Raw genomic sequence first — 25,089 nt, 5'->3', positions numbered from 1 at the left:
TTTCTCAAGGCTAGAAAAACTTGGTTGCCAACTAATAATCTGTAGTTTAAACTAGCTGCTGCAGTTTTTTTTTTTAAGCATTAAAATGAAACTGAAGTTTTGGGATGCAGTTTGGCTTTTTTTGTTTCGAAACCGGTGATTGGCTCTATTACATCAGAAAAGTCTGGCTAAGTTGAACTCAATTTTATAACTTTGGAATCAAATGTGCTCATGTTGGGTCTTTCCATTTTAACATATTGGTCATTTCTTTTTGAGTCAAGTGAAATATGTACTTAAATGCAACCATAGTTTCATTTCTTTTACCTTTTTATTGAAGTATTGTCGACACAATGTTACATGAGTTTCAGGTGTATAGCACAGTGATTAACTTTGATTTCTTTCAATAGAAAATGACTGCGGTGTTGGAAGATCATTACTACTGGAAGGCCGGTTAGCATCAATTTCCTAACACATACTTGACCACCATCTGTGCTGGCATGGCGCAAAGCAGTCCACAGCTTGATATGCAGGTTCTCCATGACCTCCGACAACGTTTCCCGGAGATTCCAGAGGGTGTTGTGTCTCAATGCATGTTACAGGTAGATTACCCAGCAGTGATAGTGATATTAAGCTACATTTCTCCTTATTAGGGCTGGCTTTGTGTTGTGGTGACTAGAAGTCAGTTCACCTTTCTTGTGTGTGTGGAGGAGGGCAGTGGGAAGCATTCAGAGCAGGATTTCTCAACCTTGGTGCCATCGACATTTTGGGTGGGTAGTCTTTGTTGTGGGGCCCTGCCTTGTACTTCGTAGGCCGGTGAGCAGCATTCTCGGTCTCTACCACTAGATGATGATAGTATTCCTGCGGTTGTGACAACTCAAAATGTCTCCACACATTGATAAAGGCCTCATGGGAGGCAAAACCTACCCCATTAAGAACCCGTTAAGAAAAGAGTAAAGGCATGCAGCAAAAGGAAAAATGATTCGGTTCACAATTTGCCTTCTTACATATTGGAGTTTGTTTCATCAGTCCCCAAATTCTTACATTTGAATTTTGAATCTCAGAGTTATCATTTTAACTTTGAGCCAATGTTTAAAGGTCTATAGAGAGTCCTGTCCCTTTCTTAGTGTTTTTCTCGTTAATAAATGGTTACTAAGATGCAGTTTTAAGGCCGCTTTCTCTAGTTTAACCATAGTCCTTTGGTTTTGTTGTCTTATATTAAAATAAATCTTTCATATTGGATAAAATATGTTTTCCCATTCAAGGACAACAGAGAAACAGGCCTGATACTCTCTCCCTGTTGAATTTTGCATCATCCTCCACAGGATCTTGGTGTGTTTTGGGTTATAGAATTTCCCTTTTTGGTTTACGTTTGGGTCTACACTACTATCCTGCTGCCCACTGGTCTTTGTCACACGCAGTCAGTTCAAATCGTTCCTTACTGCGTAATATGCCAACTCTACCTAATTGCAGTGTGAATGGCTCAGGATATCACCTAAGCCTATATACAGTTGAGGTTATTTGCCAGTAGAGACTCAGAGAATCATTGTGGCAGAAGTGGTGCTTCATAGCCCTTTTACTAGGTCTAGACCTTTGGGTTGTGATTTTTGTATTATAACTTGCCTTTGTTTTTTCTAGCACACATTCCCAGTCTGTCTTTCTGTTGTCTATTTTAGCCCCATTTTGCTCTCTGGTAGAGTAAAGGTGCTTCCCGCTGGAATGAAATCAAGCAAGAGTGAGGCTTCTAGTTAAAACCATTTCCAAGCAATCACCTTCCTTACCTGTCCTAACCAGCTCCCCCCAGCTCTGACTTTGTTTTTTCAAATTTAATTTTTCCCATTATCACCTGTATTTTTTCACGGCTTAGTGTCTTTATCACGCTTTCTAAACTGAAGGAATGGACTTTAAATTCAAGTTAATGATCATTTGTTATCACTTTACATTGACCCAAGTCTTTCTCTTCTTTGTTCCTTTGGGATTAATATAGTTTTCAAATTTTTTTTTTTCAACGTTTTTTATTTATTTTTGGGACAGAGAGAGACAGAGCATGAACGGGGCAGGGGCAGAGAGAGAGGGAGACACAGAATCGGAAACAGGCTCCAGGCTCCGAGCCATCGGCCCAGAGCCTGACGCGGGGCTCGAACTCACGGACCGTGAGATCGTGACCTGGCTGAAGTCGGACGCTTAACCGACTGCGCCACCCAGGCGCCCCGTTCCTTTGGGATTAATATAGTTTATTGGTAGAGAGACTTACCAGTTCCTGGCTCTGAAAAGTTTTTCTGTTTACATTTAAAGACTCAGTAGTTTACATTTAATATACAAGTCTTAAAGTCTCTCTGAGCTGTCCTCTCAATTTACAATCACTTTAGGAATATGCTTTTTTGCCCCAGTCTTTTCAAAACCTTTTATGTGTTTTCTTAATTATTTTTATGTCTTTATCCAACTAAATAATTTTGATTTATTCTTCATATTGACTGGTATATTTTATATCCATGTTTTTCTTTGAAGGCAGTCAGCAGGTTAAATATGACCTTTCATTCTGGTGGTTTTATTTTAAAAATGCTTTCATAAAAATAATACTTAAATGTCTGTATTTTTGGTTTACATTTTTTCTTGATGAGAAAATTGACTTACCTTGTCACTGTAGACACGCATTTGAATAGGCTAGCAAGTCAGCCTTGTATCATTTTGAATCCGGGTCCTCTTGTGAGGATACTGTTTTACTTAGGCTGCCTAATTCACTGTAGAAAACACGAAATTTCAACAGTACTAAGACAAATGACAAATAGTGAAGTACCCACGACTGCTTTAGGTTTCATATAAAACTGTCTAGTTTTTGTTCTCCTTTTAATCCAATCGCAGAGATACTTTGTCTTCACTTTTCATACTCTTTTCTCTCAGATATCGGTCAGTGACATTTTCTAGTTGGCAATCGATTTGAATCCTTTGGATCCAAATTTGCTAAATATCTAGCTTTTCTTCCTTGATCAGATCAGAGTGATTTTCAAGCAGGATAAGAGAAAGGCTAGACTGTGAGTTTTAATAATTTTCTTTTTAAATTTCAACAATTACTTTTTTCTCTGGCTCAGAATTTTAGTATCAGAAGCTTTATGTAAGGAGAAAGATACCAGTTGTGTATGGGGTTTGATAAAGCCAATTCTTTACATTTCTGAGAATTCATTTTATGAAGGTTTGCTTAACTGAATCTGCGTTTACTTCCTCTGAAGCCTTAGAACAATTTGCTTTTGGCCCAACATCCTCTCCCTTGAAATGACTGTGTTACAGTGGAAGCAGCCGTGGGAGGCAAGACACCAAGAATCTCGAACTGGCTTCCCGTCAATTAGTCGAGTGCTTGTTGTCAAGCCACGTAACTCCGCGGGCATTTCTTTCCTCATGTGGAAATGAGTTGAAATAGATGAACCCAGAAGTTAATCCAGTGGCAAAATTATAGCACTCAGTGTTCTGTTTTGGGTTTAACCTTATGTGCTTCTTAGCAGAAGTAAAAGTGTTTCCTTTCATTTTTCTATAAAGTGTGCTTTTTCCTAAAATAGGTAGTAGTACACACGCATGTATGTGCATATCTGTGTGTATATTTCTGAACTACAAAGTCCTAGTAATTGACAACCTTTATTATTGTGAAGGCAATAAATAATACGGTGCTTGAGGCTGATAAAATAGTTGAGATTTTTGTATTTTAACGGAAAACTACCTTATAGTATTTTAAATCAAAAAAGGAATCCTTCATCAGAATGATTATTGTTGAGTGGAGTGTCTAAAATGTCACTCTGCTATTATCATCTGTGAGTATGTGCCTAACTCACAAAATTGAAACCCTCCAGTGATGTTGAAGGTTTACCAAGCAACCAGCCTTTCAGTGGGTCAAAAATTTTGAGACTCTGGGAGTGTGAGTGAATTTCATTAAGGCAGTTGAGACCTGGTTTCCTGTTAGAATTTACCATAACTTTGGCAAAGTCGTGGAACCATAGTTCAAAAAGTGTATTTGTTTTTACTGATTTCTTTGTTTAGCTTACTCTTTCATAACGATAACTGAAGTGATGTAGGGATCAATTTGGTTAAAAAAGACTGCTTTAGAGTTTTTATTGTTTTGACTCCAGGAATTTTATAATTTTTCTCCTTCTGTAGTTTCAGTGCTTTTTGAAAACTAAAGCGTGGTTGTTTTCATGTTTTCCAGTGTAACTATTAATGACGAGTATTACTTTAACTTGTATTTCAGAGCGGTTGTGGTGAGTCCAAGATTAGCCCAACCTTTTAGTTTGTTGAGATGCAACAAACATAAAATGAGCCCTGGACTTGGAGTCAGAAACCTGGGAGTTGAGTCACAAAGTTCATTGGCGGGTTCTTGACATTTCTGTAGCAGTCGTGGTGGTAATAGTCCTGTGAGCTTCCGGTCTGTGGAACCGGATGAATTGTTTGGGATCTCCTGGTCAGAGTAGATGACCGCGAAGCTTTTTCTGCTGAAAGTACCATTGTCTACTTATTCTAGGACAGTTGTATTTGCGTAACCGGCAAAGTTTCACTTCCACTATTAAGATTTGTTAACTTTGCCAATGTTACCGTCTTTTTCCCCTAGAACAACAACAATCTTGAAGCCTGTTGCCGAGCCCTTTCCCAGGAGAGTAGCAAATACTTATATATGGAATACCATAGTCCAGAGGACAACAGGATGAATCGAAATCGCCTTTTGCATATTAATCTGGGTATCCATTCTCCTAGTAGCTACCACCCAGCAGATGGAGCCCAACTTAACGGTGGTCGAACACTGGTACACAGCTCAAGCGATGGACATATTGATCCGCAGCATGCGGCAAGTAAACAGCTGATCTGCTTAGTTCAGGAACCACACTCAGCTCCAGCTGTCGTGGCTGCTGCTCCGAACTACAATCCCTTTTTTATGAATGAACAGAACAGAAGTGCAGCTACTCCTCCTTCACAGCCACCTCAGCAGCCATCTTCCATGCAAACAGGAATGAATCCATCTGCTATGCAAGGGCCTTCGCCACCCCCCCCTCCTCCTCCTTCATACATGCACATACCTCGGTATAGTACCAATCCCATTACTGTTACGGTATCCCAGAACCTCCCTTCCGGACAGACTGTACCAAGAGCTTTACAAATCCTGCCACAGATTCCAAGCAATCTCTATGGGCCTCCTGGTTCTATTTATATTAGACAGACATCTCAGAGTTCATCAGGGAGACAAACTCCTCAGAGTACGCCGTGGCAGTCCTCCCCCCAGGGCCCGGTGCCTCATTACAGCCAGCGTCCCTTACCCGTTTATCCACATCAGCAGAACTATCAGCCTTCTCAGTATTCTCCCAAACAGCAGCAGATTCCTCAACCTGCTTACCATTCACCGCCTCCTTCTCAGTGTCCTTCACCCTTCAGCTCTCCGCAACATCAAGTGCAGCCTTCCCAGTTGGGCCATCCAGGTTCCCATGTCTTTATGCCACCTAGTCCTTCCACCACGCCACCCCATCCGTATCAACAAGGACCTCCTAGCTATCAGAAACAGGGGAGCCATTCGGTCGCCTATCTCCCGTACACACCGTCCAGCTTACCCAAAGGATCCATGAAGAAGATAGAAATTACAGTTGAACCCTCTCAGAGACCTGGGACAGCCATGAACAGGAGTCCTTCACCTATCAGTAATCAGCCGTCTCCACGGAATCAGCACTCACTGTACACAGCCACCACGCCACCTTCAAGTTCCCCTTCCAGAGGCATATCCGGGCAACCAAAACCTCCATTTAGTGTTAATCCTGTATATATTACGTATACACAGCCAACTGGACCTTCATGTGTTCCATCACCATCTCCTCGAATGATACCAAACCCAACTACAGTTTTTAAAATTACCGTAGGTCGAGCGACGACTGAAAATCTTTTAAATTTAGTGGACCAAGAAGAACGTTCTGCAGCCCCAGAACCGATTCAGCCCATTTCAGTGATACCTGGTTCTGGGGGAGAAAAGGGAAGCCATAAATACCAGAGGAGTTCTAGTTCTGGATCAGATGACTATGCCTATACACAAGGTAATTTCATTTAGCCCTACTATGAAATTTCATCTTTGTGGTGAGGTGGCAGTCTCCTGTTGAAAAAAAAAACCACATTTCTTGGCTGTTTAATTTTTTTTAATGTTTTCATTTATTTTTTGAGAGAGAAAGAGCACCAGTGGGGGAGGGGCAGAGAGAGGGGGGAGACCCAGAATCCAAAGCAGGCTCCAGGCTCCCGGCTCCCAGCTGTCAGCACAGAGCCCGATGCGGTGCTTGACCTCATGAACTTCACAAACTGCGAGATCATGACCTGAGCTCAAGTCGGATGCTGAACCGACTGATCCACCCAGGCGCCCCCGGATTAGCTGTTTAGTTTTATTTAAATGTTTAGTGTTGATTAAATATTGGGCAGTAGCATAGCTGTCAAGAATAGGGTTATTGCTTTCAGAGTTCTCTGTTTTAAAATATGAACACATAGGCATGGTAATGGTGACCTTATAAGGCTGTTTTTTAGGAAGAACGTGCATTGGGACAAAAATACAGACAAGCGAAATCAATATTGTCAGAAAACAAACTACACAGTAGGAAAAAGAGGGTGGGCTGTAGTTGATCAAAGTCAGAGAATTTGTGTCTGTTTTAGAGAATGGCCTGGAGCGTGTAATATTTATAAGCGCTGTCTACTTACAAGTGGGACTGGTGATGAAGAACGTTGTTGGACTAGTTAATAGCCTGACTAAAGAAAAAGACGACAGGATTTTTTAAGTCTATTCAGATTTCAAGCTAGCTGAGAATTTATTCTTTCAGTATGTGAGGCGGATAGTAATTACGATTGTAATTAAATATGCCTGGTAGTGAACCTGTTTAAAACCCACGCAGGCATAGTTAAAAACACAGTCTTAGGGAAACAAAGGACAGCAGAGCCAGCGGGACCTACAGCGGGTGTCGTTTTGGTACGAGAGCCAAATTCAAGCAGATCTGGGAAAGGTAAGACAGCATTAGCAAGACACAAGAGTAAGTGCCTGCTCAGGTTTAGGACAGGGTTCCTTTGGAGTATTTTATGCGTTGGCAGTGCATGGAGAACTTTCCCAGTCACTGGTTCACTGTTCCTCTCTGCGATGACTCTGTCTGTAACACTGTAGCCTTGCTGTTACATCAGCGAGCAAGGATGGAGAGGTTAGCAAAGCAGTTGAAACTCGAGAAAGAGGAGCTCGAGCGCTTGAAGGCCGAAGTTAACGGTATGGAGCATGACCTGATGCAGAGACGGCTCCGAAGGGTCAGCTGTACCACGGCGATTCCCACGGTAAGTCCTCGGTGGCCGTGTGTGGATGGGAAGGTGGGGATGGTGGCTGTCCAGGTCACTCGTTTCTCTTGCAGGTTCTCTTCCCTGCAGGGGCTTTGTGCTCTTTAAATGACGGACAAGGGACCGTGGCCTTCAGTAGTTCTCATCAAACTAATGCGATGCTTGTATTTTTTTTTTCACCTGTATGAATTCCATAGATTCATCCGTATTTTCAAATAACTGACATTTATAATCAAGGTATGGCATCTCATTAACTGTAAGTTTTTGTCAAAGTAGGAAAGTGCACCCTACTAAGTATTTTGTCATTTGTTCTCACGTGTCCGTTTTTTCTTTTAAGCATGTAATATACATATAAATTGCAAAGGTTTAAAAGTTACTTATTTAAGCACATTAATTCAAATGACTTAGAACGCTATCGATATGAATCTGGGAAAGTGTTGACTATAGAGTATTTCCAGGCAGAGAAGTGTTGTTAAGTGTAAATAATTGTAGAAACTAAGATAGCAGTTTTGACCGCAGTCCTAACAGTCACTGCTCTCACGCAAAGAGTTAGACGGTATGTTTTTAACATGTTTAGTACTGCTGATGAGTTCTAAAAATTGTTAAGCAACCTGGCAAGTTTTGAAACCAGCCTCCTAAAATCTTGTGACCACACCAGCTTGCTGTGATCCGATCTGTCACTTCACCTTTGAACATTCATCTGTGCAGCAGGCCGTTTTTAGTCGATGAATGCGGTCCTGTGCTGGGTGCTTAGCGCATACCCGCCAGCGAGACGAGTAGATCTGTCAACAGATAATTCTAACACAGTGGGGTCAGTGCTGTTTACGCTCGCGGGTGATGAGACAAGTCCCCCGGCCCCTCGTCTGTGTGTGTACTCTGTGCACTTCTGCCTTCCCGTGTCCTCTTCTGGAGCTCTAAATGGGTAAGTCCTGCGTCTTCTTCAGGGCTTCACCTTACACTTGGCTTCTTTCCATAGGGCCGTTCCTTCTTTTCCCAACGTGTCGACACTGAGGGAGGTTTCTGAGCATTTCCAAGTCGAGAGAAGTAGCCTGCGTGTCGGGCCTCTTGCAGACAGCATGCGGCTCTGCCTTTGTAGACAAGTTTTTAATGGAGAATTGTGGCTTCTCAAAGGAAATCTGCGAACTCCTGAAATTACATGCAGTTTCATAATGTGTTTTTATATGGAAGCAGGTCCCTGGTTTCCAGCTGCTTTTCCTACGGTGAATAGAGGGAAGGGGAAAAGGCCAAAGACCCACTCCTCAGGGAGGGCATTTGCTAAGGGAAGAGAGCACTGAGCTAACAAAGGTGTGAAGTTAAGACACGCAGACCTTCAGGAGGTAGCACATACAGGTCTCACCCGTAAGGCGAGGTTTCTGGAGTGTTAACAGGTTAATGTGCATCGGTTGGGTGGGGCATAGATGTTGAGGCTGAGGTGTGTGAAGATTATTCTGCTGGTCCTGGGGAAACCGGTGGAATTTGCCAGAAAGAAATTATTGATAAACAGGTATATTTAGTAATTGAAAGGAATTTAGTCAGTATTAGAAAGAATTTCAAAGAATAGTGTTATAAGCAAGAAGGGAGGATTTTATTTAAAATGCTTAGAAAATTACAAAGCTGTCTTTAAAAGGTGATGAATTCTTCATTTTCTTCCTCCACTCAAAATCTTCATTGAATTCTGTGACTAGGGAGGTATTGAAGAATATAACCCACATGAGAATCTACCCTGGTGGTTGGGCACTTTGCAGTCTTTTAGGTACTTATGGAGCATAAACAGATTTTCTTAGCATAAAAGGCATTTTCCCTCACCTAACCGTGGGCCCTGTGTTTACTGACCTATGGCTGTTGGATAATTCCTGCTAAGTAACTGACAGTATTTGAGAGACGAGAAATTTAAGCGTGTGATCCCCTTCTGTGTGTGCTGCCAGCCCTAGAGTAGAAGGAGGGACTATTAACAACGCATGGGTGAGGGACAGTTCTAGATGGATGTTCAGACAGTGGCTCTCTCTTCACTGTGAACTTTCTTATCTATGATACCTGTGAATACCTATCTCTTGGGATTTTTGTTAGGATTAAATAATACATAGTAATGGATTTATGTAGTACCCAGCAAATAGTGAATAGTCTTATAAGTGTTGGTTGGACATCACTGGAAAAACGCACACCGATGAGAACCATTTTGCAAAATTGTAGCTTTAGGAACATGTATAACATAAGGGTGTGTTACAGAGGAAGTTAATCCAGAAGTAAAGCATTTAGTCAGAATTCCCTATTGTTGATGGAGGCTCACTTGAGGCACCAGGACATAGTTCACAGAGTGTCCACATAGGCTCTGGAGGCAGAATAGTTTTGGCAATCACTGGCCCTTCTGTGCATTTGATTTTCCCTATCTGTAAAAGGGAATTATATTTTAATATTGTCAAGATAAAGAGACAACATATGTAAAAGTGTTTGGCATGGAGTGAAGTGCTCAGTAAGTGGCTGTCTTTGTCCCACTCACATGTGGGATTACAGAAAAGAGAATAGTTTTGCGGGGTTTTTGTGTGTGTGTGTGTGTGTGTGTGTGTGTGTGCGCGCGCGCTACTGAGCTCCTATCTCTACCTTCAAGTTTGCAAATCAGCTTCTTAACAAGCAGTGCATTAAAAAAAAAAACCGTGTGTTACCTCAGGAGCCTGAAATGCACATTGGTTACCAGCTACAGGTTGCAGTTGTAGAATTGAGCAAGAGTGAAATGATCTAAGGAGGGCACAAGTGCAAGATGGCCTCAGTCTGTTCTTTGCAAAGCATTGTGTTTTTGTGTGAGAGAAAAGAGAATCGGAAGTGTCGGCCAGCTAAATGGTAGGGATATTAAGTACTTTCAGAGTTTTGCGATAGCAATGTTAGCTTTTTGCTGTTAGGGTTCAAAGATGAGACAGTTTCATGGTGGAGGGGAAAATGCAAGTTAAACCTTGAAGGATAAATAAGGTTTCACTAAGCAGAGAGCTGCCAGTTCCCCCTCACCCAAGTTTTCCCTCTCCTTCATCTTGTTCTAAGCGGGTTTTTGGACTAACTTACATTTTCCAGCCCCAGATGCATAATGAGGGCCAAGCCACCAAACAACAACAGTGGTCGTCAGCCTTGCTCTCTGTGATAACAACTTCTTCAAGTCCTCAGTTGACTTAAGGTATTTCTGCCACCTTCTGAAAAAAAGCTTAGAATTTTTGACTTTGTCAGATCTTTTACAACAACTCTAAATTACACAGCCAATCTTGAAAGTCCTCCTCGAAAATACAGTGCACTTGTTTACAAATGGTACTGACTTTTCAGAAATAGCTCCCCTACCCCTTGGTTTCATCAGAAGCTATGAAAAAGGACCTAAGAATCTTACAGGAAAGTTTTTTCTTTAGGGAATTCTGGTGGTTCTCCTGTCTTTGGAAATGATCCTGTTGACTAGAGCTGCTGGTATTCTTACAGGGAAATGTGCTCGTAGCCTCTGGACTATCAAGTGTATTCTAGTATTTCCATACTTACTTATGTAGCTTCACTATTTAGGACCCTTGCGTCTGAAACACCCCCCTTCCTCCTGCACCTTCATAGGAAGATTCAACTCGTTTAGGTACTTGACTTTCCGGGTAAGATTCTACAAAGAACAAGGTTTTTTTTTTTTACATACTCCTGGCACTGATCCGAGTGCTTTATCTCTAGTGAAGATGCCCACGTATATTTTAAACTCTTGCTATTGCCTGGTAGACAAGGTATAAGCATTTTATGTGGTAATGTCCCGTGTTTTGCAGATAGGAAAAAGTCAGGCAGTCCTTAATAAATATTTCTGAATGACTTTCGTGTTCCCATAGCAGTGTAAGGAACTGTAGCTCGTATTATATTTATATTGTGTTCTATCCCTTATTTTAAAGGTTGCATACTCGCGAATTTAAGGGGCGGTCCCAGTTATTCCGAGAACACCTCCAGTGTGAGAGCTTGTATTATTGTAAATGGAGAACCTTTTTGCTCATTTTTTTTGACTCTCATATTAACATGGTGTGTAGAAAAATACAGGTTTTTAACAACTTCTGTCCTAACAGATATTCATCTTTTACCGTATATAGCTCAAAGCACATTAGTAACTGAGTTAATATCTGGGCTGTGGTGAACGCTTTAGTCCCTCTGCCTCTGGAATTTAAAACCTCACTTATTTTTTTCCTGTATATATGTCAAGAAACTTAGAAGGCCAGAGGAAGTCAAGTCTTCCAGAAAACTTGAACTGAAGAATAGAGCATTCTTTACATTTGTCTCGTGTACGCCCCTGAAACGCCTAAGGGGAGTAGGTTGGGCTGGAAGCCAATGAAAAAGGAAAGGAAGTTGGAGGAAGAGTGGAGCCCACTTGTTTGATGTAGGAGAAAAAGTGTGTTTAAATCCTGGTTCTACCACTTCCTTTCTTTGATAACCTTGGAAAAGTTTTAGGTCTTCTTGGGGCATCGGCTTCCTCATTTATAAACTGGCGATGCTTGCCCTGAAAGATGGTGGTGAGGAACGAGTAAGAAACCTCTGGTGAACAGTGTCTGACACTCCACATTAATTTAACTTAGTACTGTTGTCATTTCTCCAAGCCTGGATGAGACTACAATCGTGGACGTTGCTTGTTTTACAGATTGATCCTCATAGCTTCCCTTACCATGCTCTGTGATTACAATGCACGTTTTGTGTTTACGTGGCCATACTGATGTCCCCATTTTACCTGACTGTTCCTTTCAGCGTTTAGGACTTCTTCAGCGTGCCCTCTTTTGGACTAAGGCCATATATCTTGGTAATAACCAGTCAGAACGATTAACGTGAATAGCAGTTCTTAAATGTTGGGCTTGATAATGACTTTCCCACAATTGCTATTTTGGGTCCTTTCTTACTAGCCTGAGGAAATGACAAGATTGAGAAGCATGAACAGACAACTCCAGATAAATGTTGACTGTACACTGAAAGAAGTTGACCTCCTTCAATCTAGAGGTATAGACTTGATTATTTGGTAAACCATAAGTAATAGTGTGGTGTGTTAAGCTGCTTAAATAGCCATCATTTTGGTTTTACAGATTTAAGAGAGAATTTTTATCCATTATAATCCTGGTAAAGAGATCCCTCTGCTCCATGGCCATACATTTGGGGGATGCAAGATAGTTTTACTTGGGCAGTTTCATCATTAAGTTCTTATCGTTTAGACTGTTCCGTGTTGTTACTCTGCATTTCTCCTGTTTTAGTCCTTTACTGTGAACATTTTATATTGATGGGTCTTAATTATAAAACTTACTAGATTGACGTGTTACTCATCGAAAGTATCTGTAAACATCGGGAATCACGTACCCGACTATCTGATTCCTCAGTTTTCAAAGAAATTCCATGTCCTTTTTGTGTATCCATCACATGAAAACATCCAGCTACATTTTATACCTTCTGGATTTTGAGGTTCTTTTCTTGTTTGGCTCTTTCATAGAATTGTATTACGGTAGAAGCTCTCTTAACTGACTCTCGTGTACCCAGCTCCCCGGGCCGGAGGTGTTCATTCCCCCCACGAGATACCTGCTCCGAGTCCGCAGCCGCTGCGCACTCCTGAGCGGGGGGCCACACACCGGCCCGTGCCTGTCCTGTTGCTTGTGGCAGTTGAACGGTCTGCTCCGTGGGAGTTAGTCGTGCCCTTTCCCTCGCCTGTATATGCCATTTCCAGTATTTCTCTATTCTTTCTTGAGCTCACATGAACACAGGAGGATCTGCTCTTCCTATAAAAAAACCAAAGGCAGATCACTAAAAAAAGAAAAAAGGCAGGAGGAGGTCTGCGAGCTAGTTACGGGTGAAAACTGCCCAGGGTTAAGGGGATAAGTCATAAAAACCTCAGAGGATTCTCTTCCGTTACTCAAAATAAGACAAAATTGTCGGTTCAGCGTTCAGCGCGGTAGCCTGCTGCCTCTTTTGGTTGTTCTGGTGGCACACGGTCACACTCCGTTGTTGACATGGTGTCTGGGGCTGCTTTTGTGCTTCTGCAGCACAGTTGAGGGCTGCCTCCAGACTGTCACAGGTCCGCAAAGCCTGACACGTTTATTCCCCGGACCTCACATGAGAAAGAGTTGGCCCATTCCCCTGGGGGACCTTAGAGGTGTACAGTTTATGTAAGAAGGACCATAGAAAACTTTTTAGTCAACACACATGAGAGTCTTGTGCCAACATTGAAGGTGACAAGTCATTTTTCTTACGACGTCTGATTCAGTCAGCCCCTCCCCTTTTACCACCACCACTTACTTTTCTTAATTATGGCAGCTAAGAGAGCTTCTACCATATTTTAAGAGTATTATAATAACCTACCCTGTTGCCGTGTTTAGGCAAGATGTAAAAGATAGGGAACAGTCTGAATAGAAGCAAATTTGAATGTGAAAGGTGCACAGTCTGGTCCCCTGCCCTTCACTTTTCCCCCAAAGGTAATCCTAGAGACGCCTTGCTTTAAGCACTGGAAGAACTGCTGTGCGTGGTGTGGGGGGTGGATACTAAGTATTGTCACTGTTTTGAAAGACTACGTCCATTTTTTTTTGCTTGGGTGTTTTTTTGAAGCAAAACAAGGAACACTCAAACAGTTGGTTGGGACATTTGTAGTAAGCCTTATGAGACCTAGAAATTAAAACGTCAGCTGTAACTTAATTGAGGAAAGACATAGGCAGCATCTTAGAGCATTGTGGCTTTCATTTGTCTTCCAAATGCAAAAACGCATTTGTGATAAAACCTGCAAGGGAAAGCACTATTAAGGTTTTAGAAGCAAAGAGCTGGGTTTTTGGTCTCCATTGGGCCACACACAGCTCTTTTTGGTGCTGGAGTGTTTCTGAATCCCCTTTCATAAGGGGTCCAAATAGATCCATTTTCTACTGAGTGCTACTCTTCCATACTCCGGAAAAACTTTACACTGAAATGAAGAGCTTGAACCTCGATGCAAATAATTATTTCATGTTGGAAAACTTTCGTGGGGGCAAAATAATGTCTAGACATCAAGACATCCAATATATTTGAATTGTCAGTACCCTACAGCATTCTCTGTAGCTAATAAGCAGGAGTAGTTTTGAACCTTCATTGGAATTGCGCAGAACAAGCAGATTACGGTGATAGGTTTGCAGAAGTCGAAGCGGGACCCAAAGCTGACAGTGGATCACAACCCACCTTGGAGGACTCATGGCAGGAGGTGGGGCTGAAATAGACACTAGGCCAGGGAGTGAACATCCTGAGAGAGTTGAAAATTTTGTAGCAAGACAAAATTCTCAGGGATTGTCGTCTTTATTACTCTGAAATTGGCACCTTATCATCTTGGATAAATCTGTAGGCACCATTCAGTATTCTCCTTTTCTTCAAGATAAGAAAACTGTGAGCCGCTGCTACGGTAACTTGATTCCTCTTTGTCAATTTCTGTTTCACTTCTTCCACAGTTTACTTTATCATGGGTAACTTGTTAAGGTAAACCATGAATGGCATGAAAGATACCTTCTTTCTCACGGTTTGTTCATTAAAATCCAAAGTAACGCCAAATAGTTCAGCCGTCCTTTTTCCTCATTTACGTCCCCTACGTGTGTCACATACATAATCCTCCTGCAAGAGAGTAGCTTTGCAGTTAGAAAAATATCCCTTCAGGTGATGGTTTGTTGATCAACACTGATGGGGTAGTTTGCTTGGGTCTTTTCTCACAGTGATCAGGAAAACATTTTCAGTGGAAAGAGGATAGGAGTTTTGAACCCTGGAAAAGTTTCCCTTCTTACATATTTTATTTCTATATATTCTTTAACAAAAAAGCCAAATAGGAACAAGAGCCCTAAATGCATATGGTGATTTTATTTTCTTTATAGGAAACTTTGATCCAAAAGCCATGAATAATTTTTATGACAACATAGAACCTGGCCCAGTTGTACCACCCAAGCCATCTAAAAAAGGTGAGTAGGGAAATGCCACAAACAGAGAAATAAGTATCAGAATGTTTAGCTGAAGAAATTTCCGTTAGCGAGATTAACTTTTCAGCACAAAAAAAGTTACCATAGTGATACTCCTGTGCCACGTGTCCCCCATATTTTAATTTCTCAAAGGCACTACAAATTAGTGACTCCTGGAATTGTTGTCAAAGGTAATTAAGTTGGATATCCAATTTAATTTTTATAAGTGAAACAATATATAGCTAACATTGTAAAATTACTTACCTCTGTCATAACTGTCATCCTAAACTCTAGGATCCTAGTTTACATCCTAACTGTAATCCTTCTTCTAAAATAATGAGAACTTGAAAGGTCTTACCTGAGAGTGCAAAGTTTGAGTTGTAGATCTAAGCCTCTTAAGTTAGCAGCTCACAGAGGAAGCCTTCTGTGCCCAACAGGTGAAGATAATAATTAGGGATGAGGTGTTTTATTTATTTATTTTTTAATGTTTCTTTTCTGAGAGAGCTCGAGTGAGGAAGGGGCAGAAAGAGGAGCTGAAGCACACTCCACACGGACAGGCTTGAGGCCACAGATCACAAGACCATGACCTCAGCTGAAGTCAGATGCTTAAGCTACCGAGCCAAGCAGGCACCCCTAATTTTTTTTTCCATATTTACTTTTGAGAGAGGGAGATAGCAGGCTCTGTGCTGTTAGTGCAGAGCCCGACCTGGGGCTTGAACCCACAAACTGTGAGATCGTGACCTGGCCCAGAATCCGTCGCTCAACTGACTGAGCCCCCCAGGCACCCTGAGAATGCCTTTTTTTAAATGACCAGTAGAATATTTACAAATCTTGTTAGACTCCCTACTCAGGAGGTAATGGATAAATTCTGTGCTAAATAACGTTACCTTGATTTTAGTTGAATAGCTTTCTATGTATGTATGTAGTGGATGACTACCAAGTATCAGGTTTGGCACTGTGACAACATTCTATACAGTTTCAAGTTGAAAGTCACTGAGTTACATTTTTAATCTAAATGGATAAAGTCATCAATGATATATATGGGTCTCTTTAAACTCGGTGTCGCCTGAGTATCTACTAAAGAAGTCTTACCTATTGGTAATCCAACAGACTTCAGTTAATTGATTCAAGGGCTGTTACCAAAGAATCACCCTATGTAACAGAATGCATTGACAAGTTGTTCATCTGGAAATAGCGACCAAGTTGGTGAGCAGTGTGTCCACCACGAGCCATCTCATTAGCATGAACTCTCCGGTATGGTCTGAAGGGCCCACCGTAAAGAACAGAGACACTCCTTATCGCTTGGGGAAATTCCAAGATTTTAGTGTATGTCCCGGGAGCTGGGCATTAAAGCTCTACCTCTCTTTAACAAGAAGAAGTTGGCCTTCCTTCATTATGTATGTATGTTGATTGATTTTTGAAAGAGAGAGAGCACAAGCCGGGGTGGGCGGACACAGAATCAGGAGCAGGCTCCCAGCTGTCAGCACAGAGCCCGACGCAAGGCTGGGACTCATAAACCGTGCTACCATGACCGGAGCCGAAGTTGGATGCTCAACCGACTGAGCCACCCAGGCGCCCCTACCTTCCTTAATTTACTTTTTCATGTGAATTTATTTTTAAGAAAGAGACAGACGAGGGGCAGAGGGAGAGAGGGAGACAAAGAAAGCAGGCTCTGCGCTGTCAGCACAGATCCAGATGTGGGGCTCAAACCACAAACTGTGAGATCATGACCTAAGCCAAAATCGGATGCTTAACCCACTAAGCCACCCATGCATGCCAGGGAAGGCCAAATTCTTTGAGCAGTGTTTAGAAGGAAATTTGTGAAGACACACTCAAGCCATGAAGATTAATGATCAGTTACCTAAAATTCCACCTTTAGGAAAGAATAAAGTCAAGGAGATTGAAAGGTAAATATAGAAAGAACACAAATTATCAAAATAGTAAGAGAAATAATGGCTCCCATTAACATAATAAGGGAATGTGATCAACATCTTTATGCCAGTAAACTCAGCACTTTATATGAAATGGACACATCTACCAAAACTGACAAGATGATACAGGATATATTAATAGCTGTCTATTAAAGATTTTGAATCCATTAACTCTATACCCAGATGGTTTCATTGGTACTTGAAAAGATACTACCAACCTTATGCAAATTTTTTGAGAAAATAGATGAGGAAAGATAGCTTCTCAGTTTTTTGTTTGTTTTGGGTGTCATCAGCAGAGCCTTGATTCCAAAACCTGATCAAGGTATTATCTACTCACCACCCCCCCACACCCCTAGAAAAAAACCAGAATTACACATCAATACCCGTCCAGAATTTAAAGCAAAAAAAAAAAAAAAAAAAAAAAATTTTCGTAATTTTCACAATATATAGAAAGGATAATGGATCATGACCAAGTTTCTTTTAGCTCAGGAATGTGCTATCAGTAAAGGAGAAAAAGTTCATGCTCCTTTTACTAGATATAGGAAAAGCATCTGACAAAAGTCAGCCCCTATTCCAGCTATAAGGAGATTAAAACACAACTATTAGAACTAATAAGTGCCTTTAACAAGGTCTTGGGATGGAAGGTGAATCTACAAGAACCCTATTTTTATGTACCAGCAAACAAGTGAAAAATGAGAAATAAATTCAACACCAGTGATAGATGTTGAAAACTACAAAACATTGCCAGAAGAAATTAGGGTAATACACCGTGTTTGCAGTTAAATCACAAGTGGGAAACTTATTCTTCCCCTAGTGATTTGTACTTATACCCATTTTAACTGTACTGGGCAAAAGTAACAAACTGATTCTGCAATTCATACCTTATTGCCTAAGACATAGAATACTCAAAACAATCTCTAAAAAGAATGCAATTGGAAGTCTCAGCCCTAACTCATTTCAGGACTTAATATAAAGCTACAGTCATCGTAGTATGTTAATGGCATAGGGATAAAAAGTAGATAGAGAATAATGGAGAGCCCAGATAGAGACCCTCACTTACACTGCCAGATTTTGACAAAAGCACCAAAGCAGTGAAGGGAGAAAGCCAAGTCTTTCCAGCAACTAATTCAAGAACCTGGTTAACCATATGGAAAAATAACCCAGTTTTGATCCTTACCTCTCACTATACACAGAAATCTAAGATGGGTCATACATACTTAAGTGTCAGTGCTAAATTACAGAGATTCCAGAACAAAACCTAACATATACTTGCAACTTGGGTTTAGCTAAGAATTTTGAGCAACACAGCAAGAATAGTTGGTACACTGGCCTTCGTTAAAGTTGACCATTTCTGCTCGTCAAGACGCACTGTGAAGAAAGTGAAAAGGCAAGCCATGGACTGGGAGGAAATATTGAAAACATACCTGGTTAAAACAAGAAGTGGTATCTAGAATGTATCGAGAACCTCTGTAGCACAGTAATAACAAGACAAGCCATGGGCATCTATCTGGGTGGCTCAGTTGCTTAAGCGTCTGATTTTGGCTCAGGTCACGATCTCACAGTTTGTGAGTTCCAGCCCTGCATCCGGCTCTCTGCTGTCAGCATAGAGCCCGCTTGGGATCCTCGGTCTCTCTGCTCCTCCCCCACGTGCTCAGGCACACGCACACATACTGTCTCTCAAAAATAAACGTTGGAAAAAAAAACTTAAAAGGCAATCCAGTTTTACGAAGATCAAAACATTTGAGTCAACGCTTCACAAACATATATAAATGGCCTAATAAACACATGAAAACGCTCAACTTGAATAGACATTAAGAAAATGCAAATTCAAATCCTTAGATTCCTAAAGAACGAGGTCTAAAACATTAGAATGTAGAGCAATCAGAATTCTTACATTTCTGGTAAAAGTTAAAGATGGTGTGACCATTTCTTGTAAAACCACACCTTGATGCACCTGCCCTGTAGCCCATCAACTCTACTTCTAAAAACTTACCAACGGAATTTAAAACCATGTCCACAAAGTGGCTTGTAGTAGAAGATTCATAGCGAATGTGTTCAAATTAAGCAAACACTGGGAACGGCCCAAGTGGCCCTCAGCAGGTGACTGGATAAACCGACTGCTATATTCGCATGAGGGAATACTAGTCAGCAACACAAATCAACTCTTTTCACACACGACGTGCCGGAACCTAAGCAACATAATGCTGAAAGAAAGAAAGCAAATCCAAAAGAGTACATACTGGATGATTCTGTTGACATGCTGCAATTCATACACTAAATTAGTTTCTATTAAAAACCAGAACAGCTTTGGTCTCTGGGAGTGGAGGTTGGGGATTACCTGGGAAAAGGCATGGGAGGATTTTATGGGCTAATGGTAATGTCTGAATAGGGATTCGGATTATTGAGGTGTATATGCAAGTTTCAAAAGTACTCAGATGGCACCCTTACGGTATGTGTATTTCACTATCTAAGTTTTACCTTAAACACTCACAAAGAAATGAGGAAAATGTCTTGACGTCACGTGGTAGGTCAGCTGCCAGGGGCCCAAAGAGTGTTCTGGCAGTGGTCATATCGGTGTTGCAGACAGGTCATTGTGCCTCTGCCTTGGAGACCAACAGCATATACTTGAGGTGGGAAGCTCCTGTTTTGCTGGACTACTCAGTTAGGAATATCGTTAGGATGCCATAATATCCAGCTTCGTGTGACTCTAAGTACCTTTACTAAGGCCGCTGTAGTCCTTGCAGCTTTGAGTAGTCCTCACAGTGAGCTGTGATTAAATTCCAACTGCAGTCAACTTGTAAAGTATGTATCCAGTAGTCAGTAGGTATATGGATCATTTAGATAGATGCTTGATGCTCCCTGACGCTTACCCCAAGTGGCTTATCCTAGTCTACATACGTTGGTTTTTTTGGTTAACCTTTATTTATTTTTGAGACAGAGAGGGACAGAGAGAGAGAGGGAGACACACAATCCAAAACGGCCTCCAGACTCTGAGCTGTCAGCAGAGCCCGACGCGGGGCTCGAACTCACGGACCGTGAGATCATGACCCGAGCCGAAGTCGGACGCTTAAATCCAGGCGCCCCTACATACAGTTTTAATACAAAGTAGACTAGAAAACTAACATCCTCACTAGAAATGAATTTCTACTCGAGAAATCTGATTGAGCTTTCCTTAGATATACTGTTGGTGAGAACATAAAATGGTACTAGTATAATAGTGTCCTGTTATGTACCCTACCTTGTAGTTTTTAAACTTACTAAAAAAAACAAAAGGTGAAAGGTGTGTTTATTTTGAGAGAGAGAGAGAGAGCACACACACGCACACATGGGGGAGAGGCAGAGAGAGGAGACAGTTGTAATGAAATGTGATGGATAGCACAGAGCCTGATTCAGGGCTCCATCTCAGGAACCATGAGATCATGACCGAAGCTGAAATCAAAAGCTGTTTGGTTTTCTCTATGAAGTCAGGTGCGTTGTCTTCTAAGCATTCACATTTCAAAAACTAAATTGGCCTCTTCTCAAAAACATTTATGTACTTTAAGGTAGATTTTCTTGCAGTGCCACTTAAAATAGAAATAACTGACAGAATGGGTTTATTGGCTAAAATAAATGTCTTGGCATTATTACATGGATAAATCCAAGTGGAATATGGATGTTTATCTGAATAGTAAGTATGATAATAAAAAGAGAATGAGGGGCGCCTGGGTGTCTCAGTCTGTTAAGCATCCGACTTCTGCTCAGGTCATGAGTTGGCTGTTCGTGGCTTCGAGCCCAGCATCGGGCTCTGTGCTGACAGCTCGCGGCCTGGAGCCTGCCTTTGGATTCTTTGTCTCCCTCTCTCTGCCCCTGCCCTGGTCAGAGTCTGTCTCTCTCGGGGGGTGAAGCCGGGGGGGGGGGGGGGGGGGGGAAGGGAAGGAAGAAAAAGGTGACCAAGAACCCTTTTTGGACTGAACTTTGTAGTGAAGCAATTCCATGTACATGTAAGCTTCTCAGCTGCCTTAGAAAGTCCTCCCCAACCTTTCATTGGTAACACAGCGGTGAGAGCACTGACCTTGTCATCCCATGATTTGAGCCCTGGTCCTGCTTATTACGGCCACCTGACCTTGTTCAGGTCGAGTCTGTGCACCGGAGAGGCGATCAGTCCAAATCCTCATTAGTTTATGTATTTTACATGGCTGTCCTAAGGGTCTATGAGAGTAGTAAGCATATGACACTATACAAGTGCTTTAGAAGCTTAAGAAATAGAAGTTTATAGTATTCTTTGGAGCCTAAGGAGACCATTTAGTCTGCTTTTGTTTACGCTGATAGTGGAGTAAATACCTAGGCACCAGGCTTAGGATTCAGGGGGCAGTAATCTCCAAAGGTGGATCATACTAGGGGATTGCCTGTGGGCTCAGAACGAATCAGAAAATGCCAAGATCCTTCTTTGGTTTGTAAGGCCAGATAACACAAAGGACTGCTTACGAATAAGGTGTGCATTCACAGAAACAGTGTTCTAGCAAGGGATGCCTGCGGTCCATACTGCTCTCAGTTGTTGCTGATTTTTCAATCACTGCTCTGCTCACTCGTCAATTATGAAGTACTGTAGCTTACTGTTATTACTGTAATGGATTCTTCGGCTAGCCTTACAGATCATGTGCTTTCAACCCATGATTTTCTAAGAACTGTTGCTTCATCAGGCTATCGGCTCAAGTATCACCCCCCAAATTTTGCCTTCACGTTGACCTTTAATTACCCTCACCGAGTTTACACCAGGAAAGTGGCAAAGTGGTGAAATGAGACATTGCCTCCAAGTAATTGTAGAGGCTGGAAAAGCTCGAAAGAGCCACGGTTCTACATAGGTTGTGGAAGCAGTATGAAACCGGGCACGCACCCTGACCTGAGCGCGGACGCTGCCGTGAAGTAATAGGGTAACTGTTCAAGTGTGCGTGTCCCATGACAGATCCTTGGGAGCCTGTCCACTCTTCTCATGAACGGCTTTAATCCCTTTCCTACTGGCTTTGCTTCTTTTCATGCAGACTCATCAGACCCTTGCACAATTGAGAGGAAAGCCCGGAGAATTAGCGTGACCTCCAAAGTACAGGCAGACGTCCATGACACCCAGGCAGCAGCTGCAGATGGTTTGTACCTGTGTGTCCGGAGTTTGTGCACAACGTCCAAACACACGTGTTCACCCACGTAGAGTTACCACAAGGAAAGGCCTTTTTCTTTCCTTTTAGAAAATTATTCTCTCCCAGTGCCTGGCTGGCTCAGGCCAAGGAGCACGTGACTCTTGACCTCAGGGTTGGTAGCGTGACCCCCACATTGCATGGAGGGATTCTGAATAAAAAAATTAAAACTCATCTTCTCTGATGAGTTTCTAAGGCTGCGCTGCCCAATAAAAATACAACACAAGCTAGATATATTAAATTTCCTACGTTAAAAAGTGAAATTAGATTATTTAGTATGTACAACATAATATTTCAGTAGCAAGTCCACATAAATTAATGAAATATTTCATGTTATTTCCAACAGTCTTTGTAATCTGGTGGGGGTTTTTTTGGTTTGTTTTTTTTTTCTTGATTTTGAGAGCGTGCATGAGTGGGGGAGGGGCAGAGAGAGAGGATCCCAAGCAGGTCTCCACACCGTCATTGCGGAGCTTGGAGCCTGAGCCCGTCACGGGGCTTGAACTTAGAGACTGTGACTTCATGACCTGAGCCAAAATCCAGAGCGGGATGCTTAACCCACTGAGCCACCCAGGTGCTGCAGTCTGGTGTGCTTTTGGCAGTAAGAGCACATCTAAGTGGCCGCTTTTTAAGTGGCTGGTAGTCCAGCACATTGGATGGATTGCTTGAATAGCATCTACAAAGCAAGGCCAAGTAATTAATTAAAAAAATAACTTCTTGGGGCTGCTGGGTGGCTCACAGTTGGCTAAGCATCTGACTTCGGCTCGGGTCCTGATGTCGCAATTCGTGAGTTCGAGCCCCACGCCTGGCTCTGTGCTGACAGCTCAGAGCCTGGAGCCTGCTTCGGATTCTGTGTCTCCCTCTCTGTCTCTGCCCCTTCCCACCTCTCATTCTGTCTCTCTCTCAAAAATAAAGGTTAGAAAAATTTTTTTTTAAATAACTTTTTGAGGGCCCCTTGAGTGGCTCTGTCGGTTAAGTGTCGGACTTTGTCTCAGGTCACGATGTCACAGTTTTGGAGTTAGAGTCCCTTATGGGGCTTTCTGCTGTCAGTGTGGAGCTTGCTTTGGATCCTCTGCCCCTCCCCCAGTTGCTCACATGCATGTGCTCTCGCTCTCTCATAAATAAACATTTAAAAAAGCTTTTTTTAATTACTTTTTTATAACCCCTCACTGCAGTTTTCTCCTGCTTCTTGAATTTTACCTTGGGATTCAGTTAAAATAAGGGTTCTAAAAGTATTGTATATATAGGAGTTTATACAAGTATTTTACTGGACTATTACAGAAGTAGGGGAAAAAATCCCAGCCTACGAACCAACCTAACACGAAACTACCTTGTACTTTATTTTAGTTAAAAAAAAAAAAAAAAAATCCTCTTTTACCATTGGCATATTTCCCATTAGGGAAAAATGAGTTTTTCTCTTTGGGCAGAAGTTATTTACCAATTTTGAAGTTTTTACTAGCATCCTTTTAGGCAATTTGTTTTCTATATTCTAATGAGTATATTATAAACATTATTGATTTAACTTTTGATTTGTGTGATTTGTGAAGATGGTTATTTGTATGGAAGTTTGGCCTCTTTAAATTAAACTTTAAAAAAAAAAAACTGCTTATTTCTAAATGGGTTAATCTCTACATGCAATGTGGGGCTTGAACTCAGGAGCCCGAGATCAAGAGTCACATGCTCTTCTGACAGAGCCAGCCAGGCACCCCTAAAAATAATTAGTCTTAAAGGAAAAGCCTATTTACTTCAGTTCTCTTTTTAAGTTTTTATTTTCTAGGAGGCTTGAAAGATTTTGCTTCTTACACAGGCCACAGAAAGAAAAGATTTCACAACTGTAAATCAAATGAAAACAGACATCTAAAATGTCTTTTGGGTTTTAGATGCTTCCATTTCAGCAGTACCTCCTTGGGATGAAATGCACAGTGTCTTACCAAGAGTAATTCTAAAGTAGGTGCCTTTTAACTATTTTGGTAAGTCAGTTGAGAGTGATTTATTCCAAATTCAGTCATGGTGGTCCTTAAGGGGAGAATACGGCACCATAAAATAGGCCATTTTTGCCGTCAAGATTTATTGTAAGAAACTGCAAAGGCAGGAGAAGCTGTGACAACAGAATAGAAGTTACCCTTTTGTCAGGAACAGTTACATGTACACTTACCACTCCCCCTCACTCGTTCATTCATTCATTCATTCCATTCATTGATTCATTCTCAAGTTAGTTAACATACAGTGTAGTTTTGGCTTCGGTAGAGCCTAGTGTTTCATCTCTTACATACAACACCCATTGCTCGTCTCGAAGAGTGCCCTCCTTAGTGCCCTTCACCTATTTACACCGCCCCCCCCCCCCCGCCCCCCACAACCCTCAGCTTGTTCTCTGTATTTAAGAGTCTCTTAACCATTGGCCTCCTCTCTGTTTTTATCTTATTTTTCTTTTTCTTCCCCTTTGTTCATCTGTTTTTTCTCAAATTCCACACATGCGTGAGGGTGACCTTTATAAAGGCAGTCTCCACTTAGAGGAGTGTCCTTGTCTGTACCAGAGAGAGCCTTATGACTGAATCAAAAGAATGGTTATCAGTGGAGAAAGGACGGGACTTACCCCTAGGGAATAGACCCCTATTTCCCGTGCTTGTCAGATAACCTCCTCTAACAGGCTTCCCCTGCCCTCCCTCTACCATTTTGCTTGGTCTTAAGCTGAAGAGGATATTTAAACGGCCGCTTGGCCCCCTTTGGAGAGTTAGTTTTCCTAGGTCTCTGCCCTGATATGTGAGGTACACATGTTGATGAACTTTG

At 41.8% G+C, this 25,089-nt stretch overlaps 1 protein-coding gene across 7 annotated transcripts in view; it reads left to right on the top strand.

Moving 5' to 3' along the window:
- The window catches only part of TAB3 (TGF-beta activated kinase 1 (MAP3K7) binding protein 3), a 91,955-nt gene that overhangs the window by 61,148 nt on the left and 5,718 nt on the right, over window positions 1-25,089 (top strand). For 6 of the 7 annotated variants that reach the window (XM_058714179.1, XM_058714174.1, XM_058714178.1 and 3 more), the window contains 6 exons: window positions 387-578; window positions 4,568-6,029; window positions 7,130-7,290; window positions 12,171-12,264; window positions 15,126-15,209; window positions 22,156-22,257. In XM_058714179.1, coding sequence (XP_058570162.1) covers window positions 477-578; window positions 4,568-6,029; window positions 7,130-7,290; window positions 12,171-12,264; window positions 15,126-15,209; window positions 22,156-22,257 — 2,005 coding nt within the window. In that variant the 5' untranslated portion in view covers window positions 387-476. The remainder of the gene's footprint in view (window positions 1-386; window positions 579-4,567; window positions 6,030-7,129; window positions 7,291-12,170; window positions 12,265-15,125; window positions 15,210-22,155; window positions 22,258-25,089) is intronic. The other variant, XM_058714180.1, reaches the window with a different exon arrangement.

Source organism: Neofelis nebulosa, chromosome X (genome assembly GCF_028018385.1).
Source record: "Neofelis nebulosa isolate mNeoNeb1 chromosome X, mNeoNeb1.pri, whole genome shotgun sequence".
In the NCBI taxonomy this organism is placed as follows: domain Eukaryota; kingdom Metazoa; phylum Chordata; class Mammalia; order Carnivora; family Felidae; genus Neofelis; species Neofelis nebulosa.
The sequence above is the reverse complement of the archived record's forward strand: the minus strand, read 5'-3'. Positions and strand labels throughout refer to the sequence as shown.